Below are 26,947 nucleotides of genomic sequence, written 5' to 3'. Positions count from 1 at the left end.
CTTTGATAAAGGGGGCAAGAGTATACAAAGGAGAAAAGACAGCCTCTTCAATAAGTGGTGCTGGGAAAACTGGACAGCTACATGTAAAAGAATGAAATTAGAACACTTCCTAACACCATACACAAAAATAAATTCAAAATGGATTAGAGACCTAAATGTAAGGCCAGACAGTATAAAACTCTTAGAGCAAAACATAGGCAGAACACTCTATGACATAAATCACAGCAAGATCCTTTTTGACCCACCTCCTACAGAAATGAAATAAAAACAAAAATAAACAAATGGGACCTAGTGAAACTTAGAAGCTTTTGCACAGCAAAGGAAAACATAAACAAGACGAAAAGACAACCCTCAGAATGGGAGAAAATATTTGCAAATGAAGCAACTGACAAAAGATTAATCTCCAAAATATACAAGCAGCTCATGCAGCTCAATATCAAAAATACAAACAACCCAATCCAAAAATGGGCAGAAGGCCTAAACAGACATTTCTCCAAAGAAGATATACAGACTGCCAACAAACACATGAAAAGATGCTCAACATCACTAATCATTAGAGAAATGCAAATCAAAACTACAATGAGGTATCACCTCACACCGGTCAGAATGGCCATCATCAAAAAATCTACAAACAATAAATGTTGGTGAGAGTGCAGAGAAAAGGGAACCTCTTGCACTGTTGGTGGGAATGTAAATTGATAAAGCCACTATGGAGAACAGTATGGAGGTTCCTTAAAAACTAAAAATTGAACTACCATACAATACAGCAATCCCACCACTGGGCATATACCTTGAGAAAACCATAATTCAGAATGGTCACTGCAGCACTATTTACAACAGTCAGGACATGGAAGCAACCTAAGTGTCCATCGACAGATGAATGGATAAAGATGTGGCACATGTATACAATGGAATATTACTCAGCCATGAAAAGAAACGAAATTGAGTTACATGTAGGGAGGTGGATGGACCTAGAGTCTGTCATACAGAATGAAGTAAGTCAGAAAGAGAAAAACAAATACCATATGCTAACAGATATATATGGAATCTTAAAAAAAATGGTTCTGATGAACCTAGGGGCAGGAGAGGAATAAAGACACAGACATAAAAATCGACTTTAGGATGCGGGGATGGGGAAGGGTAAGTTGGGATGAAGTGAGAGAGTAGCACTGACATATATACACTACCAAATATACAACAGATAGCTAGTGGGAAGCAGCTGCCCTGCACAGGGAGATCAGCTTGGTGCTTTGTGACCACCTAGAGGGGTGGGATAAGGAGGGTGGGAGGGAGACACAAGAGGGAGGGGATATGGGAATATACATATGCATGTAGCTGATTCACTCTGTTATACAGCAGAAACTAACACAACACTGTAAAGCAATTATATTCCAACACAGACATTAAAAAAGAAAAAAGTGAAGAAGGCATTCCACAGGAAAAAGAAAAAAAAGAAACATACCCACAAATGACTTAGGTATTGGAATTAGTATAAAAGACTGTAAAGTAACTCATAAGTATGTTAAAGAGTCCAAAGTAATATATAGGTATAATGGGTGAAGAGAAGTGAAATGTAAGAAAAGATTTGGAAATATTAAAAAAAAAAAGCCAAATGGACATCACAGAACAGAAAAGCACAATATCTGAGTAGAAAAGAAAAAAAAATTCATTTGGTGGAATCAACAACAGATTGGACACAACAAAAGAAAGGATTAGTGAACCTGAAGAAGACAGTGCAAAAGAAATTATCAAATTTGAAGCACACAGATAAAAAAAGATTTTAAAAAATGAACACAGCCTCAACCTGTGAGGTATATCAAGCAATCTAACAAGTATAATTGGTGCCCAAAGAGAAAAGAGAGGAAACAGGATTGCAAGAAGTACTGACAGAAATTTTTCCAAATTTGATTTAGAAAAGAAGTAATAAGAATAATAACCCAGGAGGAAGCACAGCTAACCCCAAGCTGGATCAATATGAAAGAAATTACACCAAGGGACGTTATAGTCGCAGACAAAGCACAGATAGAAAAAAAAAAAAACGAAAGTTGCCAGAGGAACAAATCACGTTACATAAAGGGGAACAACAATAAGATAAGTATGACAACTGACTCATCATCAGAAACAGTGGATGCCAGAGACAATGGAATAGCATCTTTAAAGGGCTGAAAGAAAAACATGTCAGCCTAGAATTCTATGTTCAGTAAAATTGTTTTCAAAAATGAAGATGAAATTTAGATAAATTTCACCTAAAAGCTGAGATGACTTCTCGCCAGCATACCTACATGTAAAGAAATACTAAAATACTAAAAGAAATTCTTAGGCTGAAGAAAAATTGAAGCCAGTCAGAAGAAATATGAAGCCAGAAAATAAGGAAGAGCACTGGGACTGATAAACATGTAGGTAAGTATATTTCTTTCCATAAGTATTTTAAAGCCAACTGTTTAAATAAGAATAAACATTGGGTTTATAATATATGAAGTAAAACACAAAAACAACGGCATAAAGAACTACAGTGAGTGTGAACTCAAATAATGTTTTAGGTTTATATACTATACATGAAGTGGTATAATATTAATTCCACACAGATTGGAATAAATTAGGATATCCATTTTAATCTCTTGAACAACAACTTTAAAAATAAAAAAGGTATAAAAAAGTAGAGATCATGGTCACACCAGGGGCATCTCAGAGAAATTCCCTGCTGTGTCAACATGTAGAGAGAGAAGCTGTGTTAGAGGTGCCTGAAGGCTGCCCTGTCCAGGGGTGGGCTTGGAGGGAGGGGCAGGAAGAGGTGCAGCTGCCTGTATTGAGAGGCTACAGCTGTATGCAGCAGCCTTGGAGACGTGGCTGTTACAGGTTCCCTGGGTCAATGCCAACCTCAAGCCCACACTATGTCTCCATTGCAAACCCAACCCCGTGTTAGACAGTTTATACCCGTTGTCCAAGGACACAGAGCCAGTGGGTGGTGGGAATGGAACTGGTACCCAGGTCAGCCAGGGAGACTTCTCGTGGCTCTTCACTCATCAAGAGCTCCAAGGAGAACTTACACATCTCAACGTAAAAGAACTATCCACGAAGGAGTGAGGCCAGGTGACAGTCTCCTGATCTGTTCTGCAGGACACGCCCTTGGTGGTTAATGATGGCTGGTTAAATCCCAGCCACTTCAAAGGTTTCCAAGGGAAACAGCAGGCAGAGGGTCCTAAATAAGTGAAAGCTGGGGACCCTATTTTCAAAACTCAAGAAATTCCCCAAAGACTCGTGACCCAGAGTTCTCCACCTTGTGCTGCTCGTAGTAGAGCTGAGGGAGCTAAAGCACCTCCACAAAGGCAAAGCAGCAGAGAAGGCCACACCCCAGGAAGGCATCCCAGCATGGCCATCAGCATGCGTGTGAGCACCTCCAAACCGAGAGCCAGAGCCTCAAGGCCAAGTGGACGGTCGAGGACAATTCATTGCCCCGGTCACACCTGCTCAGTGCCAGCTCAGTGATGCGCACCTACCAGGCACTGCAGAGGACTTACTGACTTACTGTCTGCCAGTCTGAGTTGTCAATCTGCCAGGCTCAGGGGGCAGGGGCAGGGGCGGGGGGCATTGAAGACGTGTGACTCTTTGCTCTAAAGCCCCATCCTAACAAAAGAAGCTTGACTCACAAATGGAGAAACCAAACAACAGAGCCAGAGACACCCAGGGTCAGGCATGCTCCTTAAAGGGACCTGGAAGGCTGACCTCCCTCAGTAAACAAGACGAGGGGGGACACCTGGATTTGGGGAGCACTCCGTGGAGCAGAGAGGGCGTGAGAGGCCGTAAGTCATGGGTGGACTGAGCAGAACAGAGCAGCGGGGAGAGGTTTTTGGGGTGAGGCAAATGTTACCAGCTCGTCATAAACAGGGGAGACCGGGCATCTCTGGGGGACACTATGACAAATGTCCTCTGGCTAAAGCCGAGGGACAGGGCAGGAGCAGTGGGCCAGGATGCTCGAGCGGGAGTTGGGGCCAAGGAAAGGCCTTCGTCCCAGGTGAAAACCGGAAACCCTGCTGGGAGAGTCAGAGGGAGGGCAGGATGGGCAGCAGGAGGGGACCCACGCGGCCTATTAGGACTGGTCTGCTTGACAGCGGTGAGTCAGCAGCCGGACCCACAGGACCCGCGGAGGCTTTTCAGGCAAACCAGTGAGCAACACCCTCTGCCTCCAGGCCTCTGGCAGCGTGAGGTCAGGCCCAGGGTCCGACTCGGCCACCGAGGCCAACGGAAGTGCCACTGCTGAGACTCGGAGGGACACGTCCAGTACCCCTGCCCCAGGCCCGAGCCCCCGGGCAGCACACTCCTGGGCCTTACCTCCGATTTTTGCATTGTACGCGATGCCCACGATGCAGTAAGAGTTGTTGGCTGAAGCGGCGACCTCTCCCGCACAGCGAGTACCGTGTCTGAGGCAAAGGAAAAAACGAAGTTAGGACTCCGCCAGCACCTTGCAGTGGGTTCAGTGCCCTGCTCAGCTCTCCTGCAAGAAGAGTCATTATCCCTAAGCCCAGGGAGGATGCTGAAGCCTTCTCCCCACATCCCTTCCCATTGCCCCCCGCCCTCTGATGGCTGCTCCGGGAGGGGCATCAAGTGGGCTTTTGCACTGGCCTGGACCGTCCTGTTCCCCACCCCTGCCCCGCACCCCGTAGGCTGGCAAGGCCTTCCCGCCGCCCTGCAGACACGATGCTCCCGCATCAGGCTGAGTCTCCTGCTCCGGCGCGAGGGGCCCAAGCATCCCTCCTCCCAAGCTCTGCGTCCCCGCGACTGACAACACAGCGTAGACGCCTGCCTGGCTGCCGAGCTGAAGTAAGAACAAACGAGAACCTAGATCCTGTGTCCTCTTGTGTCCCCCTCCTCCCAGCCTATGCTCACCTCGGGCAGCCCCCCAACCCTTTCCACGGCCATTGCAGCAGGAGCCGAGGAAGAAAGCTCGAAATGGAACACTCAGCGGCGGTGGACAGACTGGGAAGAGGCCACCTGAAAAACAGATCGCTCCCCTCGGGTAATGACCCCGTTCTGCAACATGCTGCATCGGGTCAGTTCCTCCAGCAGAAGCCAAAAAATACCGGCAAGTTTAAGGAGCACATCTTTGAGAAGAGTCCACAGGGGATCAGAATCACTGAGTCAACTTTAAAACCACCTTTGAAACTAGTCCAGGGCTCATGCATTAGCCCTGGGGAGGCAGCCCTCTGTCCTCCGGACCTCGTGCACCCACAGCCAGGGCTGCTCCCAAGTCACACAGCCCACCGCCCCACTCAGCATTCAATCCTGCCCTTCATGGATCACTGTGCAGTGTCTGGATTATCCCTCCTGGCTCCCTGCACTTGGGGCTGGGAGACCAGGCGCCCTGCACCACTGGCGTGCTGGTGGCTGAGTGGGAAGGGCACCTGGGGACATGAGGTTGGGGCCTTTGCAGGCTCCCTGGAGCGCCGTGGTCCGTCATGCTGACCGTGTCTGCCGGCCGAGACTCCCTGCACAGCACCCTGTGGGCACCAGGATGTGAACCCCAGAATCAAATCAACCACAACCTAAAATATTATGGACGAAGACACACCTTGGCAAGCGTCGTGTCAACAGTGGAGAAGAAATGGACTTCCCTGGCGGCGCAGTGGTTAAGAATCCACCTTCCAATGCAGGGGACATGGGTTCGATCCCTGATCAGGGAACTAAGATCCCACATGCATGCCACAACTAAGAGTTCACATGCCACAACTGAGGAGCCCGCCAGCCACAACTAAGGAGCACACATGCCACAACTAAAGGAACTGGTGAGCTGCAGCTAAGACCCGGCACAACTAAAACAAATAAAATACAATTAAAAACAAAACAAAACAAAACCAAAAAAACAGTGGAGAAGAAAGAAATGGCTTCTGTTCTTCTCTAAATATTTTTGGAAGAATGGGAAGAGCTTGGGGCATGGGGCATGCTGACGGAGAAACGACAGGCAGGACACAGCAAACGAGCTCTAGGGCTGGGCTGGGGAAAGTGGACATCACCCCCAGGGCTGCCACCGATGGAGCCGAGTCACCTGATCTCTCCAGACCTCCCATCTTCATTTGCAAAGTGACGATCACAAGTGTCACTGACTGAACACCCTCCATGTGTGTCCCTCACCCATCACCCGACTCCCACCCACAGCCCTGGGGCATGGGGAGCCTCAGGCCACGAGACATCACCCAGCCTGCACAGAGGCACACAGCCAGGCCCAGGATCTGGGCCCCGATTTACCCAGCATCATTCACTCTTCTGCCACCTCCCTCGTGAGGTCACAGACAGACTCAAAAAGGCTCGGATACTGACCCATGCACTGTGGTCTGAACACGGCCGGCTGTGGAGACTGCAAGATTTAAGGGTTACTCTTTTCAAATCCAACAGTGTTTCGAACAGGAACAATGCTGGTCCAACATCCATTGCTAGCTGACCAGCAGGGGTGACACCCCTTAGGAAGGGACTGAATCCACCAAGGCTGCCTTGTGCCTGAAGGGCTGCGCGGGGCTGGCTCCTGGCTCAGCCCCAGACCCAGCCAGGCAGCCGGAGAGGTGCCTCTGACCTGTCACAGTTCCAGGATCCCGACCGTGGGCCAGCTCAACAGTGACTGCAGGGAGACGGAAAGGGAAGCAAGGAGGGGCCGGCCAAGTGACCAAGTGACATACTTGTTCTCATTGCTGGCATCATATCGCGGAGACGGGTCGTAATCGTTTCCGTTGACGTCATAGCTCGCATAGGAATCCTAAGAAATGAAAGCCTCGTGACCGAAGAGAAATGGCCTGGCATATCACAGCCCTGCTTTAAATTGTTTTTATGCCTCAACTGGAAACAGAGAAAAATGCACGCTTGGTACTCCCTTACTATAACTTTATATATATATATATATATATATATATATATATATATATAATTATATATATATATATATGTATGTATGTATATATATTATGGTGGGAAATACACATAACAAAATTTACCACCCTAACCATTTTTAAGTGCACAGTTCAATGGCTTTAAGTATATTCACACTGCTGGGCAGCCATCACCACCATCCATCCACAGAACGCTTTTCATCTTGCAAAACTGCAACTCTGTCCCCATGAAACACTAACTCTCCATCCCCCTCCCCAGCCCCTGGCACCCAGCATCTACTTTCTGTCTCTACGAATTCGACTCCTCTAGGGACCTTACGTAAGTGAAAGCATACAGTGTTTGTCCTTTTGTGACCTAGATAATGTCTTCATCGATGTGGCTGATCCATGTGGTAGCATGCATCAGATAAAGGTTCATCCACGCGGTAGCAAGTGTCAGAATTTCCTTCATCTTATATTTTTAATATGTATGTTTTTGTGTATATACTTATAATCATAGTATTCGTGTAATATCCCAACATCCTTTTAAAACACATTATAAAAGCTCTCCAGATTGTTGACTTCAAAACTGTCATCTCGTGATGGATGTGTTAATTAACTTGATTGTGGTAATCATCTCCCATTGTATATATATACATATATATATCAAAACATCACGTTGTATACTTTAAATATATACAATCTGTATTTGTCAATTACACTTTAATAAAGCTGAAAACCAGAAACTAAAAAAAAAAAAAAAAAAAAACTGTCATCTTTTGCAAACTAGTATATATAGGATGGATAAGCAACAAGGTCCTACTGTATAGCACAGGGAACTATATTCAATATCCTGTGATAAACCATAATGGAAAAGAACATGAAAAAAATATATATATGCATATTTGCTGTACAGCAGAAATTAAGACAACCCCAGGTACCTCAGAATACTAAATAGCTTTCTCACATTTACTATGTGCTGGGCTCTCTTCTTTACATTTATGAAGCCATTTAATCCTCACAATTACCCAAGGAGGTAGTAGTCCTGTTACTAACCCCACTTTACAGAACGTGACACCGAGGCACAGAGAAGTCAAGTAAATTGCCCGGGGTCTCAGAGTTAATAAGCCGCAGAGCCAGGACAGGAGCCCCAGCAGTTTGGGTCCTAAGCCCACGTCTTAACCCTGCCATTTCTCACGTCGCTGATGTTGATCTGATGGCGACCTCCATGCAAACGTCTCTGAGTTTCTTAGGACCCGTTCCCAGAAGTACATGTGAATCCTCTAACATGTGAACGAATCCCTCTGCGAACCCCTGGCTCCGGGTAGCAGGGGAGCTGGGTTCACCAGCCCACCCAGCTCAGTTTTCTGTACTGTCTGATATAGGGAGGGGTAGGCACCTTATCGTTTTATAAATGTGTCCTTGTTTAATGACCCACGCAGTTGAATGTCTCTGCATGCCAGTTGCCAGTTTTAAGGCTTGACTTACATAGTTTGGGGCCAGGTCGGGGTGATTCCGCTCTATGCCATCATCCAGGATGGTGACCACCACGTTTTTTCCCGTGTAGCCCCGCTTCCACGCCGCCTGGACATTCATTTCTGATCGGCAGCGACTGTTCTTGTCGCCACAATGCTGCAGGCACAGAAGACACAAAGCCCCCCGACACAGACACACCTGACACAGACCTGCAAACCCAGCAGAGGTGCTCCTATGCTCATAAGGGAATACGGAGAAAATGCCTTCCCGTGCCTGATAGACCAGAACCCTCTTTCTACCACCCATTTCTGGGAACGGTCCACGTGGAGGGTCTACTGCTTTTTCTGCCCCGGCAATCTGTCCATCACTTTCCCAGGACACCCACCGCCCTTCAGGGGCTCTGTTCACTACTCACCATGTAGTGACTCATACACCGTGCAGCCAATCGCTCCCCTGCTCAAAGAGCCCCTCCCCTTGGACTTTCACATAATTAAAAAAACTTCACAAGAAAGCTTGCACCTCACAGCATTAAAACAGGAGTTTTACACTCAGATGAAGTGTGTCTGTTTGGAGCTGTCATGATAGCTTTGTTGGGGGAAATTGACCCATCTCAGAAACACAGCACTGCAAATGCTCCAGAGACAGAGAGGCCCACGCCCTACTCACCATGTACCACATGTTGGACCAAATGGGGTCATTGAAATAAAGGGCCTGAGGGTCACTTCGCACCTGTCTCTTCACCCTGCGTTTAACTTCTTGTTGTTGGAGCCATTTCACCTACCAGGGGAGAAACGCAGTTACTTTTTGTTTTAAAAACGATCTCCTGGTTTCACGTGGCCTCCTCGTAGGTGCTCCAGCTGTCCTTTTCCATGAACATCTGTGTCTATTAGATGTCTTGGAGGGTAGATGTTTTCACTTCAAGTGATCATATTTGAAAGATAAGAACTAGTCTGGGTCTGTAGGGGAGGGAATAGGACCCCTCTCATAGAGTTTGAAATGATTCTACTAAAAAAAAAAAAAAAAAGACCTTGTGAAGTTGCCAACAGATTCTCTGGTGACCCTTGTCCCTAATTAAAAGGAAATACATGCAAGGGTATGAAAAGAGTGAAGAGAGGGGAGAAACCGGTCAAATGGTGATCAGGAGTTGGAAGTAAAATGTTTTACAGGGAGGATACGGTTAATTATGATAATCCATATATTGGCATTTTTAGCAGCTTCTGCAAACATGGTACCAAAGCATGTACAGAAAACCTAAAAAGGGTTACAGCAAACTATTAACAGCAGCAATTCCTTGATGGTGACACTATTATTCATTTAAAATTTAAAATTATTTTAAGGGTTTTATAAACTTCTTTCAATCGGCATGATCTGCCTTCACAACCAAGGAAAAAAGCTTGAGAGGCAGGATAAATATTATTTAAGAGCAGGAATCCAGGAGGCTGGCTGCCTGGATTCAAAAGCCAGCCCCACACTCACCAGCTGTGTGACTCAGTCGGTTAGCCTCCCTGGCCTCACCTGTATGATGGGCATCATTGTGGCTTGTCATGAGGGAGCACTGGCATATAAACTGGCATATAAAGCATGCACATCACTGCTTGGCACATGGCTGTATTATCCTCACATGTGTGTATGTGTGTGTGTAAGAGTTTTTCAAGGTGGAAGAGTTTTTTCACTTTTATTTATTTACCTATTTATTTTAAAATTTATTTATTTATTTATTGGCTGTGTTGGGTCTTTGTTGCTGCGCTCGGGCTTTCTCTAGTTGCAGCGAGCGGGGGCTACTCTTCGTTGTGGTGCACGTGCTTCTCATTGCGGTGGTTTCTCTTTTTGCGGAGCACGGGCTCTAGGCGTGCGGGCTTCAGTAGTTGTGGCACGTGGGCTCAGTAGTTGTGGCTCACGGGCTCTAGAGCACAGGCTCAGTAGTTGTGGTGCACGGGCTTAGTTGCTCCACGGCATGTGGGGTCTTCCCAGACCAGGGCTCAAACCTCTGTCCCCTGTGTTGGCAGGCAGATTCTTAACCACTGCGCCACCAGGGAAGTCTGAGCTTTTTCACTTTTAAAAGATGTGGGACCTGAATCCCTGTGCCCTGAACCAAAACATTTTCTTGGTCCTGCTGCTATGGGCCCCCTGATTCAGTACACCTCCCGCTGGGGCTCAGCTCTGCACAGGGGGCTGAGATGGGCAGGATGGGGGCACCAGACCCTGCTCTCAGAAGTTTGTGCTCCAGTCAGGGGCTCCCACCACACAGCACAGGGTGTGATGCAGGCTCCAAGAAGGCAACAGGTGGCCCAGGGCAGAGAAGGTGAAGGGGAGAAGGAGGATGGAGCCTCCGGGAGGGTGATGATGGGGGACCCTGGCTGACCTGGAGGCCAGGCCAAGGCCGGTGACCCCAGGGGAATGAAGGCACAAAGTCCGAGGGTCAAGCTGCTCCCCTCAGACCGCTCAGCCTCGACCTCCCCACATGGTCCTGAGGGAGGAGAAGACAGCCTCATTCACATCTAAGAGTGACGACTGATCTCAAGGCATTTTTGGTCACCAGGACAAAATGCTTAGAAAGAAATATCACAGCCTGTCCCGCCACCAATGTGACTTGTCTACAAAACACCAGTAGATCAGCTTCCTGAGAAATGCCGCAAAGAGCTCAAAAACAATTTGGATTAGGCACTAAAACAAGTCCAGGCCCAAGTCCTGGATCATTTATAGTTGCTACTGACAGATACTTCCATGGAAAATAAAACTGTACAGTGAGATATTTTGCTCATAACACCCTCTGATGGCATTTTGCAACGTCCTCATATATTACTGCCTGAACCAGAAAGCTTTTACCCAGTATCAAAAACCTAAGACTGTATTTCCTAACCTGCTAGGCAACCTGTTGTAAAGTACAGTGGTAGGCAAGCCACTGACAGCTCCAAGCTCCCAGGATGCTCCCGTCCACCTTGCCTGGCTGACTCACTACCCATTTTACCGGCACCAGTGCCTTCCAACTATGGTGCCCACCAGGCTTTACTTCCTGTCCCAGAGGAGGTGAACCCTCCTCTTCCAAGCCTGAGTAGGTGACTCCCCCGAATCAGGCAGGTGACATGGGGAAGCATGTTGCCAGAAGTCACAAAACAATCCCCTAGTGGGATAAAAGAGTGAGGGCACCTGGTCTCCAGTTGCTCCTGGGCTCTGGGTAAGAACCCAACTTAACACACAGTTCTGAGGGTTGGCTGTGATGGCCCAGGGCCCACGGCAGAGTTGGAGGCTCTCCTTGTGGCGTGGTCCCGGGGCAGCCCTCTCCCCTGAGACAGGTCATTGTAAGACTCTGAGAGACAGCCAGGCACTGTAGGCCAATGGAACTGGATATAACAAATTACTCGCCAGGTCTGTGGAGATAGATTCACAGGTGACCTCCCAGTCACAGAGGCTGACTCAGCCAGTGGTCACTTGGTCAGAGTCTGCTCCCCGTCTCCTCTCTCCAGGCTCCAGCCACTGCCTTGCTTCTCACCCAACTCCAGGAATGGGCGGGGGCTCCTGGATCCCATCATCCTGGCCTTTTCCAGATTTGCCCTGATGTCTCTGGAGAGCACGGCCCCCGTGGTCCCTTATTCGCTCACCAAAGCTGCACTGAGTCTCGCTGTGTGTCCGGCGCTAGGTTCTAGGAATATGAGTATGAGTGCAAATACCACCGGTTCCCATCCAGGACCAAGGCCCCTGTCCTACCCTCCAGCTCAGACCCAGAGCTCTGCTTCAGGGGCCCCTCAGGTTGGAACTCAGAGCCAGCTGGCCTCTCCGGGAAGGTCAGGGGTGCCGATGACCCAAATCCAAGTGCCTGAAACTTTAGCTTTCCCAAAGGGCACCCTCATCATGAACAGTGATGCTCTTTGTGACAAAGGAACACACAGTTCAGGATCCCTAAGGACGTCTCACTCGTGGAATTCATTCTTCTGCAGAGCTCACAAACAGACGGTGAGCTGGAACTGACCAATCACAAGTACTGAAATTGAAACTGTGATTTAAAAACTTCCAACTAACAAAAGCCGAGGACCAGATGGCTTCACAGGCGAATTCTATCATTTAGAGAAGAGTTAACACCTATCCTTCCGAAGCTATTCCAAAAAACTGCAGAGGAAGGAATACAAGCGGTGAGCTGGTGGTGATGGGGAGAGTCAGGCTGGGAGGGGGCCAGACTGTGATGTTCTTCCTGTGATTACCTCTATGAGGAGAAGCAACCTGAGATGCTCAGGAGAACTGGCAGTACGCTTCCTCCCCTGAGAGGGCTCGTGCAAGAGGAAAGTCGTCATATTTTGCTGGCAGCCTGCCCGGCTGTCACTTTACACTGTAGCTTCGTTCATGCTCTGCTCATCAGATCCCTCAGAACTCCTTGAGGAGGTGTTCAGACCTTCTCTTGGTGAAAAAGGCAGGGGGCAGACAGCGGTACACACTGTCTGTCTTTCAAGGCCATAGGAATATACTTGGAAGGTAAGTCCTAAACCCGGGTAAGCCTGCAAATGAGTGGGCCTGGGGCACGTTAAAATACACATTGCGACTAAGTGTGCGTGGTAAGAGCTGAGCTTCTTAGGAAGTCTTTTTAGGAAGAGAACCAATCACTCTGCAAAGCCTTCAGATCACTGGAGTGAAGGAAGGGAAAATATCGCTGAGAAGAAAGGCCCTGCTCATTCCACATCACTCTCTTTAGGTTTTGTAGAGAGTTGACTGGTGGCCTCCCAAAAGGTACATTCACCCAGAACCAGTGAATGTGGCCTCCCTTGGGAAAAGGGTCTTTGAACATGTAATTAAGTTAAAGCTCTGGCGATGTGGTCATGCTGTGCCCTAAATCCAATGACAAGTGTCCTTACAAAGGACAGGCAAAGGGAGATTGAGACACAGGAGGAGGAGGCCTTGTGAAAACAGATTCCACAAGCTGAGGAGCAACTGGAGCCAGGAGCTGGAAGAGGCAAGGAAGGACGCTCCCTGAGAGCCCTCAGAGGGACCACTGCCCTGCCGACACCTTAGCTTCAGACTTGTGGACTCCAGACTGTGAGATAATGCATCTCTGTTGTTTTAAGCCACCCAGTTGTTGGTCATTTGTTACAGCCGCCCTGGGAGACTGATACAGGTTTAAATCACAGCCTTGATCAGGGTTAAGATTTTAAATGTTTGAGAATCCATGAGGCTGTCCTGCTAAACGGAGGATCCAGAGGCCCCCAGAGGATGGGCTGAGGCTGCAGGAAAAGCACTGGAGCGGGGGTGGGACTCAAGGCAGCAGCTCTTACCCAAAATTTTATTTCTTTTAATTTCATGCAGGATCTTTGCTGTGACATGTGGGATCTTTTCAGTTGCGGCATGCAAACTCTTAGTTGCGGCATGTGGGATCTAGTTCCCTGGCCAGGGATCGAACCTGGGCCCCCTGCATTGGGAACGTGTAGTCTTAGCCACTGGACCACCAGGGAAGTCCCCCAGTATCTGAAAAACCAGAACAGAATGGCCGTCCCAGTGTACCCAGCTCTGGCTGGCAGCCTCACCCACACAAGCCTGCAGCCCCCACCCTAACGGCTCTCCCCTGCACATCTCAGGGCCCTGGACACCTCTGCCCGCCGTTCTCTGAAACTAAAGCTGGCCCAAAGTGGGTCCTGCCCCCTATACCCAGGTCCCTCTCACCCTCCTGATTCTCCTAACTCATCAGCACTAAAGCCCACCTGTCCCCCAAGTCAGAACAAAGCTGGGATCCTCTCCAACACGAGTGTCACACATTCCATCTCCTCAAGGGGTCAGGATCCCATCCCCAAGATTCACCATGGCAACGATCTCCTGGCATTTGGATAGTCACGTGACTCTTGGGGTGTCCCTGCCCCATGACCGATGCATGATGCGGTCTGACCCCCAACCAGGGCCTCCTCCAGCCCCGCCTCTCATCCCCCTGGCACCCCCCACCCGCAGGCCTGACTCTCACGGTGCCCCTTCACTGGGCCAGCTTACTTGTGTTCCACTTTAACCCTCCCCACCCTGGCATCTTTCCCTGACACCCAGGGAGGCCAGGGTGGCCCCCCGGGCTCCCGTGCCCCCACAGGTGTGTGCGTGGTGACGCTGCCTCCACCCCAGGACATGGACACCATCTGTTCAGAAGCCCATTTTCCCCCAGAGGGAGGGATGCGTCTCAGTCACGCTTGTTTCTCCAGCTCTCAGCCAACACCTGCCTGTAACAGGGACCTGCTCGGCAAAGATCTGCTGGACTAAAGTCCTGTCCTCCTTCTTCCTGAAAAGGCAAATTGAAAGCTGACGCTGCAAAGTTAGGTGTGTCTCTGCCAGGGGTGAGGGGCTTCCCTGACCTGACTTGTCCGGCACGGACCGCAGCCGTGGTCGGATGTGTTCAGGGTCGGTGTGACTACCCTCTGCTCCCCACTGGCCTGTGCGGACAACGTGGACTGTGTTTCACGCACCACTATACTTCTGTGTGCCAGGAGATGCACAGTATACAGAGGAGTTCACTAAATGCTCCCTGAACGAAGGAATGAAGTTAAATGAATACACTTCAGATATAAAATATGTTATAACCACAGTCAGACTTTCAGAAACACTTTGGAGTAGACAGTGCGACTGGGTTTTCATGACCCCCAGGTGACCTCGGTGGACTTTTTGTGGAAGATCAGTGATTCTGGACAAGAGCAAGTTTGTCACCTGCAACCCCAGCTCAACACAGAGTCTCTCTCCTGGGCAAACCTCTATAAACCTGTATAAAGTGTCTTGACCTCTTCAAAGTCATATTTTGAAGGTGGGACTTCACTCTGACCCTCTTCCTTTTATCCATTTTCTGTATGTTTCCCGTTAAACATTCTTGTCACGAAGACTTTATCATCTTCTCATGATGAGATGAAGAGCAATGCTTTCTTTTGGAGGCAATGTTTCCTCCAGCTTTCTTCTTGAGAAGTCAAATTAAAATTCGGTATCTGTTGAATGTCGCTCTGTAGATAAGAGGAAGTAAACTTAAAAGATGCTAGAGGGGCTTCCCTGGTGGTGCAGTGGATAAGACTGCGCTCCCAATGCAGGGGGCCCAGGTTCAATCCCTGACCAGGGAACTGGATCCCATTTGCATGCCACAACTAAGGAGTCCTGGAGCCTCAACTAAGGAGCCCACTTGCCGCAACTAAGACCTGGTGCAACCAAATAAATAAATAAATATTTTTTTAAAAAAAGAATGTTAATAAACTATTCCCTTAAAAAACTTTATGTTTTAAAAAAAATAAAAAGATTCTTAGAAAGAAGTCATGTAAACGAGCAGGATCCCAATCAGCACTGCCGGTCGTACAGCTGTCCGAGCGTCGTCTAGGCAGGCGCGCCTTGGGCAGCCCCAGCCGCATCCTCTTCCCGGGGCCACGGGCACGCTGCCAGAACAGAAGGCAGCCTGGCACATCAGTCCTGGGTTCAACAAGCGCAAAAGGGGGTTGCTGTCACGTTATTTTCAAGTTTCCTCCTACGAGCCAAGGCCACCAGAGAGAGCATGAATGACCCCTGCATTCCACCCAAAGCCACCACACGCCTACGCTCTGCCCTAAAGCCGTCGACCTCTAACGGGCTCCACCAGGCTCGGGAAGCCCCAGGGCACCTTTAGGAGCTGGGAGGTCCTAGAAGGGGCTCCAGGGGCTTTACTCTGAGAGGGAGCTAAGGCAACAAAGGCTGTTCTCCGAGATCCTCGTCCCCATACCCTCCAGATCTCCACCGGTGCGAGGGGAAGAGCAGTGCGTTCTATTTAGGGTTCGTGTTCATGCACAGCTGTGTCCAGGGCAAGGGAGACAGCTCTGGCCAGCTTCCCCTTTTCTTTTCTCCTTATCTTCATCAAAGGACATTTCATTCTGTCACTGTGTTAGGACAGGGATTCCCTCCACCGTTTGCTGTGACAGAGGCAGCCCTGCCTGCAGATCAGGGCAAATCCTTGGAAGATGTCAGAGGCCAGACCCCCAAGTGTCCAGGGGCCCCCAGATCCTCAGGCCTCTTCCAGGAGAGAACAGTGCAGCGGGAGCATGGGGGACGGTCAACCTTTGACCCCGTCCTCTGTGCCTCAGCCTCCAGCTGAGGGAGGGGCCGAACCAGCCCATTTCTGTGACCCCTGCACTCAGCAGCCTGGACCCTTACATCTCAAGTCCCGTCAACACCGACTGCTCTCAACAACTGTCCCAACACGTGTTGGGTCAACTTTCTCCACCAGCTGAAGAGCACTGAGAAGTTAACTCGCCAAGTGAGGATTCAAAGAAAGGAAAATAATCCTCCCTGACAAGTGCGCGTCACCTTACAGTTTGCAAGGTGGTCCTTCTCTCAGGACAGGCAATGGTTCAGGCACGTAGGAGCTGAGTGGTAGCCACCTGGGGACTTCCCGCCTGGGGCCCAGAGATCCTAGAGGATGGAAGGGCAGGCTTACGTCCCAGGAACCCCCAGAAGCTGTATGCAGAGCAGCGTGGACATGAGCACATGACTTCTTTTCTCCTCTGGAGAGAGAGAATGTCCACAACTTCCATCAGCTTTGCAGAGGGGCCTGTGATTCCGACATGGGTAAGAAGCATAGGACTCAGCCGTGCTCGTAGAGGTGGCAAGTGGACTGGGGTCCGACTCCATACGAGGATTGATACTCCCACGCTTACCTTCCTGGGGCAGAGGGCACCAGCCCCACAAGTGAGTGATGGTTAAACAGCCTCGTTAGATCATGTCTCAGGGAGACGCTTGAGCCCTCCTGAGGGTACCACCTGGGGTGGGGAGGAGATGCCGGGTTGCTACGGAAATCCGTGAGTCAGGGCAGTAGAAGAGGCAGAGGAGAAGGAAGACGAACCAAAAATATAAAAGCTGATCTAACTCAGCCTAGAAGACCTCCCCCTCCTCCTCCCACATCACAGAGGCAAGCGGGGGGACCCAGGCCTGTCCCCCCTTCCTCAACAGGCCACTTCTCGAATTCGTTCCACCCAAGCTGAACTACACGGGCCAAAAGGTGACCACTTACAGCTGGTGAGAGCCGGCACCACTCCTCCTGCTAATACTGGGAAACATGAATGGACTTCGGGAAATCAGGGCTCTGACGGGAAGCACCGCATCCCCGAGAATCACCTGCCTCCACTCACACAGGACAGACAGGCGGCCGAAGGAGCCCTGCTCTCCACGGTCACCAGCCAGACGCTGGTCAGCACACTGCCCGGCTGGCCCCACGTCCGTCATTCTGCAGCCTGATGAATTCAAGCCCTCTTCAAGGCTTCTGTCACGATTTAACCAAGGCCACAAGATACTTCTAAAGTCCTTTAGGTAAAAAGAAGTTGATGAGCAAATGGTAACAGATACAACTTGCTACGTGAACCTACTCCCTGAAAACTCAGATCTGTTCCAATAAACACTGACTAAGGGTCCGTCTGCTATTTACTGGGTAGCCTGCCGGACCTGGAGTGAAAGCAAGTGAGGGCAGCCCTGGCCCTGGAGAACGTGACACCCCCCGGCACAAGGCGGGCTGTGTGCATCTCATCCCGAGCTCCCCCCGCCCCCTATCCCCCTGCCTCTCACGGCTTCTGCCCGGCCTCGCGCTGCAGGCCTCCTGGAACCACCTACAGCTCCCACCAGCCGCGTCCCTGGTCCCTGTCATTACTGGATCCCCAGCAAATGAAACCCCCCCTCGCTCCCATCTGGACCTGCGGTCCTGGCACTGTCTCCAAGGCGGCCAGGAAACAGACGTTACAGGAACAAAGTGGGGGCCCGAGAGCCGATGGATGGGCTCCTTACCACCCTCAAGGCGCTGGGAACCTCAGGGAGGGGGACGCCCAAGTGACCACTAAACCCTTTAAGATGGTACGTCCCCTGCAGCAGCGGGCAGCTGCGAACACGCCAGACGCACTCTGGCCCTGTCACTTCCGTGCTGGGACAAGATCTGAACAACCATGACCCCTCCGCTCCTGGAGTCCCTGGGGAAGGCAGATGCTGAGGGCACCTCACAGACCCAGAGCGCTGACACCCAACTGCTAGGAGCAGCCGCTGAGCCAGCTCCCGGTGGCGGGGATGCACAGGCCGAGACCAGAGAGAGACACAGGGGTAGCCAGTATGTGCAAAGGCTGCGCAGGGGGAAAGGGCAAATGTCATCCGACGAGGATCTTAAAGGCCAGCGTGGCGGGGGTCCAGGGGCCACAGGGAGGCCAGACCAAGGGGGACCTGGGCAGGGCATTCCCAGGGGCGGTGGCACCATGACAGGCGTGTTTCATAGGCTCCCTCGGGACAGTGGAGAGCAGACTGGTGTAGGGCAAGGATGCCCACAGCTGGCCAGTGAGAGGGGCCGTGCAGCGTCCAGGTGCCAGAGGACAGGCCTGGGGCACGGGCTGCATGGGTGGTGGACGGAGGGTGGGGGAACGGGCATGGGGGAGGGGGCGGCTTCTCTGTGAGACAGAGGTGCGGTCAGGGATGGTCACTCAGCTTTGGGATGTGGTGACTGTGAGACATCTTGGAGGCATCTAAGTGGAAGCCTCAAGCCTGCCGGTGAAATCATAAAGCACCATCTTTTAAAGCCTATTTGAAAATTCTAACTGCTTACCAACTGGTAGCGTCCAGTTCACTAGACCCAGCAGGGCTGTGCTGAAATGTGAAGAGACGGCTGAAGCCCTGCTGTCCCCACGCGGGCGAACCTGTCGGGCCCCGTGTGGCAGCCCACCCTCCCCCCAGCCCATCTTGCAGTTCATCAACCCCCAGATCAATGTGGTCACTTCCTGTCTACGTGCTGGTATTTGCCAAGAACTTTTTGTTTGTTTGCACTCCAAATGGCTCTAGCACACAAGACTGTCAGATGAAATTCCCTCTGTGGTTAATGGAAAGATCTGCTTAAACGTTGCATCACTGCTGGAAAAAAAAAACCTGAGCTCTGATTACACTCTGGGGCAAAGTCCCATCCTACAAAACAGAATGCCCACTCCAGCCCTGGAAATCAGTTTCCAGCTCCTGAGCATTGAAGGACTGAAACAAAGCGTCAACCCGAAGCCTCCCACCAGCCCGGAAGGAGCCACCGAGGGCCCCCCTAATAACATCTTTATCCTCCCATTTCCGTCATCTGTCTGGCTGAGCACGCAAGGGAAGGGCTGAACCAGAGTCACCATTCTAAAATGTAAGGGCTGGAAGATGCAGCAGCAATGTCGAACTATAAGCCAGCTTGGAACGTAATCAGAACAAGTAATTTTTAAAAAATTTGGGAGCCCTTACAGCTATTGGCTGGTGCTTCAGTAACATCCACCCTTCTCCCGACTTTTGGCAAAAGAACAAGTTAAAAACAAATGCCCTCAGTTGGCTTAAATGACAGCCCTTGGAAAAACCCAGTGACTGATACTGCACCCTGAGAACAGTTGGGCTGTTCTCCGAAGGAGAGGGCTGGTCCACAAACCTCTTCGAGCAAAATGGCCCTTTCCAAAGGTGGTGAAAAACATCAAGTAAAGGTGATTAAGAATGGAAGGAAAACAACCGCACGATGCTGGTACGAGATCGGAGCAAAGAGATGCTTAATAAATGTGTGTGCACGTGTGGCTGAAGTCTTAAATCTTCCCTCCCGATCGTGTGTTGTTTCCATTTCGTTCCACAAGTGTACACTCTATCAGCTTTCACACGAAGTAGGGGTGGATTGTAAATTCCATCACTTATCAAAGCAATTTTATACAATAGGGACTGGAGCTAATTAAAATAAAATACCATCTGCATTCGATTGAGCTTTATCCTAAACCCTATAACATTCATCTCCAGTTTGGTCATTCAAACACGACGGCAACTGCATTCCGATGACTCTGAATAATATTAAATCATCTTTCCCTTTCTCAATAATATTAATTACACAACTCTCCAATCGAGAGGGTGACACAAAAATGATTTGCTCATGTGGGAAAATGTCCTGGTGCTGCAGGACAAGGTAACACTAAACACTTTTGTAAAATAGCTAATTTTACCCAATATTTCACTGGAACGACCAGGTAGAGTAAATATTAGAGTGACAGCTAATTGATTTGGTTTGCATTAAAACCAGACCGATTTAAACAGAGGCATTTCAGTTACAATTCTGAATTTGTATTCGGAATTGGGTTCCGATGTCTATGTGCGTTCCCTGAGGCTAAGCATTTAATTAGAACTGTAGGAAACAATCAGCCAATCACGTGGGAGTTGCAGGCGTTGCTGGAATCTGAGGGCTGTTTACCTTTTCTCTCCTTCCTCTTTATTGGCAGGATGGTCTGATAGCGGCCCTGCCAGGAGCTTATTAAGAAGCGCTGTACAAAAGGGATTCTTATTTGAAAAACTTAACTGCCATAGCCTTTGGAAGTCTTTCCTTCCTGCTCTTTCCTTCAAGGACACAGCTGATGACCGGAATACCCTGCCCTCAGACCCAGACTGAATGCCATACTTTGAACCCACCCACAATGCCCAAGCCCATCATCTCAGATGCCTTGGAGGAGGCTGGCTGGGGCCCGCCCGGAATTCTCCTCAGCCGGACGCTCGGGCTGCAGTGTCCTGCTCCGCTGGTGCTGACAGAGCGGAGACCCGCTGGGCGGGCATCTCTGCATCCCCTGGGGCACAGGGCCTCACACCCAGCAGGTGTATAATTAATATTTTTGGAAGGAAGGATGGAGGAGTTGAGCTGAATACCTTTAAGGGTTTTAAAATTTAGTCACTAAAAAAAGAGTGGGGGGGCCCTAAAACACAGATTACTTCTAACTAACAGAAATAGTTCTAACAATTGAGAAGCTGCTTCATTCTCCAAAATCCCTCAGGAAATGAGACAGGCTGGGACCTGGGACCTGGGACCCTTTGCCGCAGTGCTTGCACCTGGACAGACATCTCCTCAAGCAACAAAATACAAAGAAACTATGAGGGACTAAAAAAGTAACTGCATGCGTGCACAGTTGGGGCAATTTAGGGACAGCAAGATACAAAAAGACCGAAAACCCAACTGCCACTTCTGAAGAGCGGGGAGCAAAAGCAGGGATCAGGAGCAAACGCAGGGTACTATGCGTGCCCCCTGCACTCACCACCACCTAAGCCACCCCTCTGGCCCGAATTCTGGACACACCCCCTACCCTTGCCCCATATAAGGAACAGGCTCAGCCCCCATCAGGGAGCTAGCAAGGGCACCTGTTGTTCGTTCCCACTCCCCTCTGCTGCAGCGGGGGCCCCAATAAAGCCTTGCCTGAACTTCTTGTCTGGCCTTTTATCAATTTCTTTTGATTAGGAGGCTAAGAACCCTCGTCAGTGACAGAAAGGGGACCAAGAAACCCACTGTCCCATCCTCTTCTCATTGCACATCTCTACAGGGCTGGGGGCGGGCAGGGGCTCCCCCATGCAAACAGAGCGCACCTCACTGTGACTCCCTCTGTGGGAATGATAACTCCGAAGACTTTGGACAGAGAACAAGTATGCCGTCCTCACAAGACAGACCACTGCTTGCTTAAGAGAAATTGTGCAGGGCACTGCAGCAACTCCCTTCCTAGCTTAGAAACGTCTCTGCACTCTGACAGGTGACTGGTCACTGCGAACCTCAGCCCCCCACCCCGCCTCCCCCGACCCCGCAGCCGCATAGAACCCACATGTCTTTGGTGACGGGCTAGGCACTCTGCACTCAGCTCTACGGTGATTCGGGTCTGCTGGCCCTTCTCCAGTGACCCCATCCTGTGGGAATGAGCTACTACCACCTGGCTTTGCTTCTGAGAGGAAAAAAAAATACACCAGCCCCTTTGAAAAGCATTCCCTCAAGCTCCATGGCATGAACACACACGGGTATAAACACAGCCCCAAACGGTCAGGTGGGAGGATGCATGTAAGCTGCCTGAGCACATACTAATCCCTTCATAAACATTAAATTCCTGGGACTTCCCTGGTGGTCCAGTGGGTAAGACTCCGTGCTCCCAATGCAGGGGGCCCGGGTTCGATCCCTGGTCAGGGAACTAGATCCTGCATGCGTGCCTAAACTAAGAGTTTGCATGCCGCAAGTAAGAGTCGCATGCTGCAAATAAGAAGTCCACGTGCTGCAACTAAAAGATCCAGCATGCCACAACTAAGACCTGACGCAGCATGCATGCATGCATAAATAAACAAACAAACAAACAAAACAAAAACATTAAATTCCTTTCCCTGCTATGAAGGAAGAATGGGATTAGCACAATATTTGCTATCTATCTCCCTCAGTCTGTCTACCCACCCACACTTCCATCCATCCATCCTTCTACCCACCTATAAAATGAATTCAGAACCATACACTACATGTCTACCTTGTCAGAGTCCAACTGCACGAATTAGTTTCACAGGGACCACTTCCTCATGTTCTGAAAACCAGACCACCACAAGGTCATGTCCTGGAGAAATGTTTTAGGTACAGTTCTCAGGGATACACCATCGCTCCCACTACCCCCAGCTCCGCCAACACAAAAGTATCCACGATTATCAGTGGGGTGGCTTAGGACAACACCAAGGCCAATTTTCCCAAGGAAACTTTATTATCCACGTTCTCTGGGGATCACTGAAGGAGTGACACGTGCCAGCTTTGGAGCCCAAGTGAACATTTCACACATTGCTTTTAAGAGAAGGTGATTTCCATGTTCTAAAACTACGATTTACCAATGGCCTCATTTCTTTGTTGGGGCTGCTACTGCTTCTCACTTGAACTTCACTGTCCCTCACAGTGCTCAATGCCCTGTGACATATCACATGTTCTTCTATAGACTGTCAGCCCCACCATCCACTCTGACAGCCCTGCTGTGGACACAGCGTGACACATCGCAGGTATTCCAAAGTCACCTGGTGAATGAATGAAGTCATCAAAGGCTCACTTGACCATCTGACATTTTTCATCTTACCAAGTGTTGATTGATATTTGTCAAATATTAATCTAAAATCTATGCAGAAAGAAAGTATAATTAACCACCCAATAAATATGAACTATACTGAAAATGTCAGCCTCTTTTCAAATTACATTTGTTTTCATCTCAGAGATCACAGGAATTTTTAAGGAAAAAAGAGTTGTATTTACTTCCCAGGTTTTTAAGTTCACGGTAACCATTAAGATATGTGTATGACAATCACAAAAACATCCACTTGTCCAAATTCTAATTTCATTATTAAAACGCTAGCTTGAAATGCATAGCCTTTATGGGTAAGATTCACATATTTATCTCCTCTGACTTCTGTGTATTTTGTTGATTTTTAAAGATTTAAAATATTAGATCTATAGTCATTTGATTGTTACTTCAAACTGAAGTCAAGAATTTAAATTCCCAAGTCTCCCAAGGAACCCGAATATTTGGAGCCTTTAGATGGTCTGATATGTAGCTGCACATCTTTCTTGTTTTATTCCAAGTGGATATGGAAAACTAAAGGCTATCTAGAATCCCATTAAAATCCAGACTCAGGCATTTTCAGAACCACAGACCCAAACAATAAGCAAACAATACTCTAGGCCCTCAAAAAGCATCCTGCACAGGGAGCAGAGATTTGTACCTGGGGGTCCATCCTGAGGAAGGTGTGAGGGCCTCTGCTACTCAAGGTTGATCTTTTAAAGGTTTTGCTATGATAAAAGTGGTAGTAATCTTCCAGGTTTCCGATCTGCAAAACAAGAAGCAGGATATCACCAGTCAATACAGTCTTTCAAAATTCTGCATCCCACAAACATCTTCCTCTGAGAGGCTCGTCCTGCTCCCAAAGGAAACATACCCTTCGTTACACTTCCCCACTCAAGTCTCTGGCAGACTCAGCGTCTGTGAACACGAAGGCCGATTCAGAGACTCCTTTTGGATAAACAACACTAGGTAGTATTTTCCAATGAAGCACACACTCCCCAAATCTTGCGATGAGGTCATATCATTTAAAGTTTGTATTATCTTGGCCAAGTTTTTTAGACATGAATTAATGTTCATTTAGGGTCAAGCATGCCTGAAGTAGCTAAGTTAGTGTCAAGTCAGGTCTATACCAAAATATTCATTTATAAACAAACTCCATCCTTTCCACCCCATGGGTAAACTAAAATATCTAAGAATGAACATTCACTCTCAAGTGCGACAAGGGAGCCAAGGCAAACACTCGGCCTCATCTGCTTGGGGATTGCGGAAAGGTCAGCTGAGAACATCCAAGCCCCCAGGGTGTCCCAGTTTTCTGCCAGCAGTGGTTTGTCAGGACAGATTTCAGCCTGAGGCCTGGAGGGGACGTGGAGGGGCGGTGAATGTGGCCCTCTGATGGGCTGCTCCCGCTGGCCACTCCCCGCAGCACCGACTTGCTCTTGTATCTCACGACCCTGGAGCATAAGGACACTGTTCTCAGAAGACCTGCTTCTCGTTCTAACTTCCACTGGTTGTTGAAAAAAGCTGGTTGGTCACCATCCTTGACAGCAGAGCTTTCTAACTGAAGAGGAGAGCTTTCTGACCGAATACTATATAGACTCTCACGCTGCCCTTCTCAGGCTAAACCATCCTAGTTTCTTTTCCAGCGTCTGATTAAAGAGTGAATTTAGGGTGAATTGTCCTCTAGAGCAGTTAGATGTGATGATGAGCCTAGGTTTCCAGTCAGATAGACCTAATCCAAGCCCTGCCCACTCCCTTCACCGCCAATGATCGTGTGATCTCAGGCAAGATTCACCTCCTGCAAATCTCAACTCCTCACGTGTAAAATGAGGATAAAACTACTTACCCCATGCAGTTGTTTAAGTAGGACTAACGTCCACCCAATTCACCAAGACCTTCTACTCACAGACATTGCATCTGCTACAAGATATCCCCAGCAGAGTGGACCGGCCCAGGCAGAGACCTGGAGGGACGTGGAGATTCTGAGTGGCCATTTCCACATCTTTCCACAAGAAGATCAAGCAAGTATCTACAGAGAGAGCTCACTTTACTATAGCCTTCAGCGCTCAGTGCCAGAAAGCCTGGCAGTCTGGATGCATCCTGTTCTTGAGCTTCTAGAGACACCCACTTGTCCTTGAAATAAAGAACGTCCTTGTTCACTTAAGCTTGCTCCAGGGTGTTTCTGTCGCTTACAAGCACAGAACAGTGAATACCGTGATGGTCATGAGGGTAAGCAGGTATCATCTGTACAGTGCCTAGTTTAGTGCCTTGAACCTAGTGGGTGTTCGAGAAATCCTGGCTGTATCGAGAGCTGGGATTCTCTCTCTGGCTCTTCTCCAAGGCTCCTTCAATCCTTCACTGGGTCTAGGACAGACCTCAACTCAACCATTCCTGCTGGGTGACCTGAGCTTCAGACCCTCCATGAGTCTTAGTTTCCTTGTGAGAAAACTACTACTTTTAAGGGCTGCTTCAAGACTCTCTCTCTATATATATGTACAGAGTCAGGTACAGCTCTTCATATATAAAGAGCCAGCTGAGTGCCCAGCAGGCAGTAAGTGCTCTATACACAGTTTTCTGCAATTATGATTCTCAGTTCATCTTCTACCTCAAGACACTGCTCTACCATCATAAACCTCATTATTTCTGCCCTATTTTGCACAAAAGCACTTTTTTCCCTCCTCCTACAGTTAACTGCTCACTTCTTCAACAAAGTTAATTGTTATGTATGTCAAAGGGCTCCTCCTAGAACAAGCCAGAGCTGTTATTTAGCAATAATGGAGTCTTAACTTACAGCAATGTTTAATCAGCATGTTTGCTTATAAGCTGCTACCTTCCCTGGGAGATGTTTCACAACTTTTGGTCTTTTAACTCCAGGTATTCAAGTCAATTTCCACTGAGGGACATGGAGAAACTAAGAGTTGAATCAAATTTGCTGGCAAGGGGATGGATTAATTGAAGAGCTGCTTACCCTAAGCAGACCCATGTCAGGGTAGCCCTGGAAGCCATTCAGGGCAACACCTAGCCTCAGAGCAGCCAAGCTTCTCTTCAAAGGCCAGTCCCAAGGCCATTCAGGCCCCTGCCTCTGCCCCTATCCAGCCACATCCCGAGCAATGGCTCAGAGGGTCTGAGCTGACGGGAGTCACTCTCTTTGAATAATTCAAGGGAAGAACAGATGGTTCTCACAGTCCTGACCCAGCCAACTGCCCCTGAGGGCAGCAACGGCCAATGCCACAACTGTTTGGAAGTTTATATCCAGCCCAGCATGGAGGCTGAGGGTCTGGGTTAGGGTTAGGATCTGGGGAGGGTAAGGGTCTGGGTTAGGGTTAGGTGCAGGGCAGAAGGGGACGCCAGCCAAGGCCCCCCTCCTGCCCAGCTGCAGGAAAAGCTGGAATCTGACTCAGGAAAAAAGGGGAGGGAGTTGGGTCACTGGTTATTCAGGAATCTGGAAGCGGCCATCCAGATCCCCCTGAGATTTTGTGCACCTCCATCCACCCTCTGCCCCTCCAGAAGCCAGTGTGAGAGCATGGGGAGAGACACCTTCCTTCCCTGAAACCAAAGATTTGAATGTCAGGCAAACATAGGCCTGACAGGGCACGGGACCGAAAGGGCTGCCTGACGCTGGAATGACTGCAAGGGTAGGAAAAGGAAGGAAGGAGGAAGACAGGGCCCAGGTGCTCAGGAGGGAATCCAGATACTGTGAGAGGCCTGGGCACCCTCTGCAGCTTGGATGAACATAATAGCCCGAAGCCTGTGGCTACACTGTGTGGTTAACAAGTACTAACTCATTCAGAGCAGTGGCGGGCAGACGATGGCCTATGGGCCAAATCT

At 49.3% G+C, this 26,947-nt stretch overlaps 1 protein-coding gene across 3 annotated transcripts in view; it reads right to left on the bottom strand.

Moving 5' to 3' along the window:
* PCSK6 (proprotein convertase subtilisin/kexin type 6) overlaps positions 1-26,947 on the bottom strand; it is a 188,231-nt gene that overhangs the window by 118,474 nt on the left and 42,810 nt on the right. For all 3 annotated transcript variants that reach the window (XM_065901446.1, XM_065901447.1, XM_065901448.1), the window contains exons 2-6: positions 23,784-23,888; positions 8,994-9,104; positions 8,340-8,483; positions 6,666-6,742; positions 4,330-4,418 (exon numbers count right to left, since the gene is read on the bottom strand). In XM_065901446.1, the coding sequence (XP_065757518.1) occupies positions 4,330-4,418; positions 6,666-6,742; positions 8,340-8,483; positions 8,994-9,104; positions 23,784-23,888 (526 nt within the window). The remainder of the gene's footprint in view (positions 1-4,329; positions 4,419-6,665; positions 6,743-8,339; positions 8,484-8,993; positions 9,105-23,783; positions 23,889-26,947) is intronic.

This window comes from Phocoena phocoena, chromosome 2 (genome assembly GCF_963924675.1).
Source record: "Phocoena phocoena chromosome 2, mPhoPho1.1, whole genome shotgun sequence".
Lineage (NCBI taxonomy): Eukaryota > Metazoa > Chordata > Mammalia > Artiodactyla > Phocoenidae > Phocoena > Phocoena phocoena.
The sequence above is the reverse complement of the archived record's forward strand: the minus strand, read 5'-3'. Positions and strand labels throughout refer to the sequence as shown.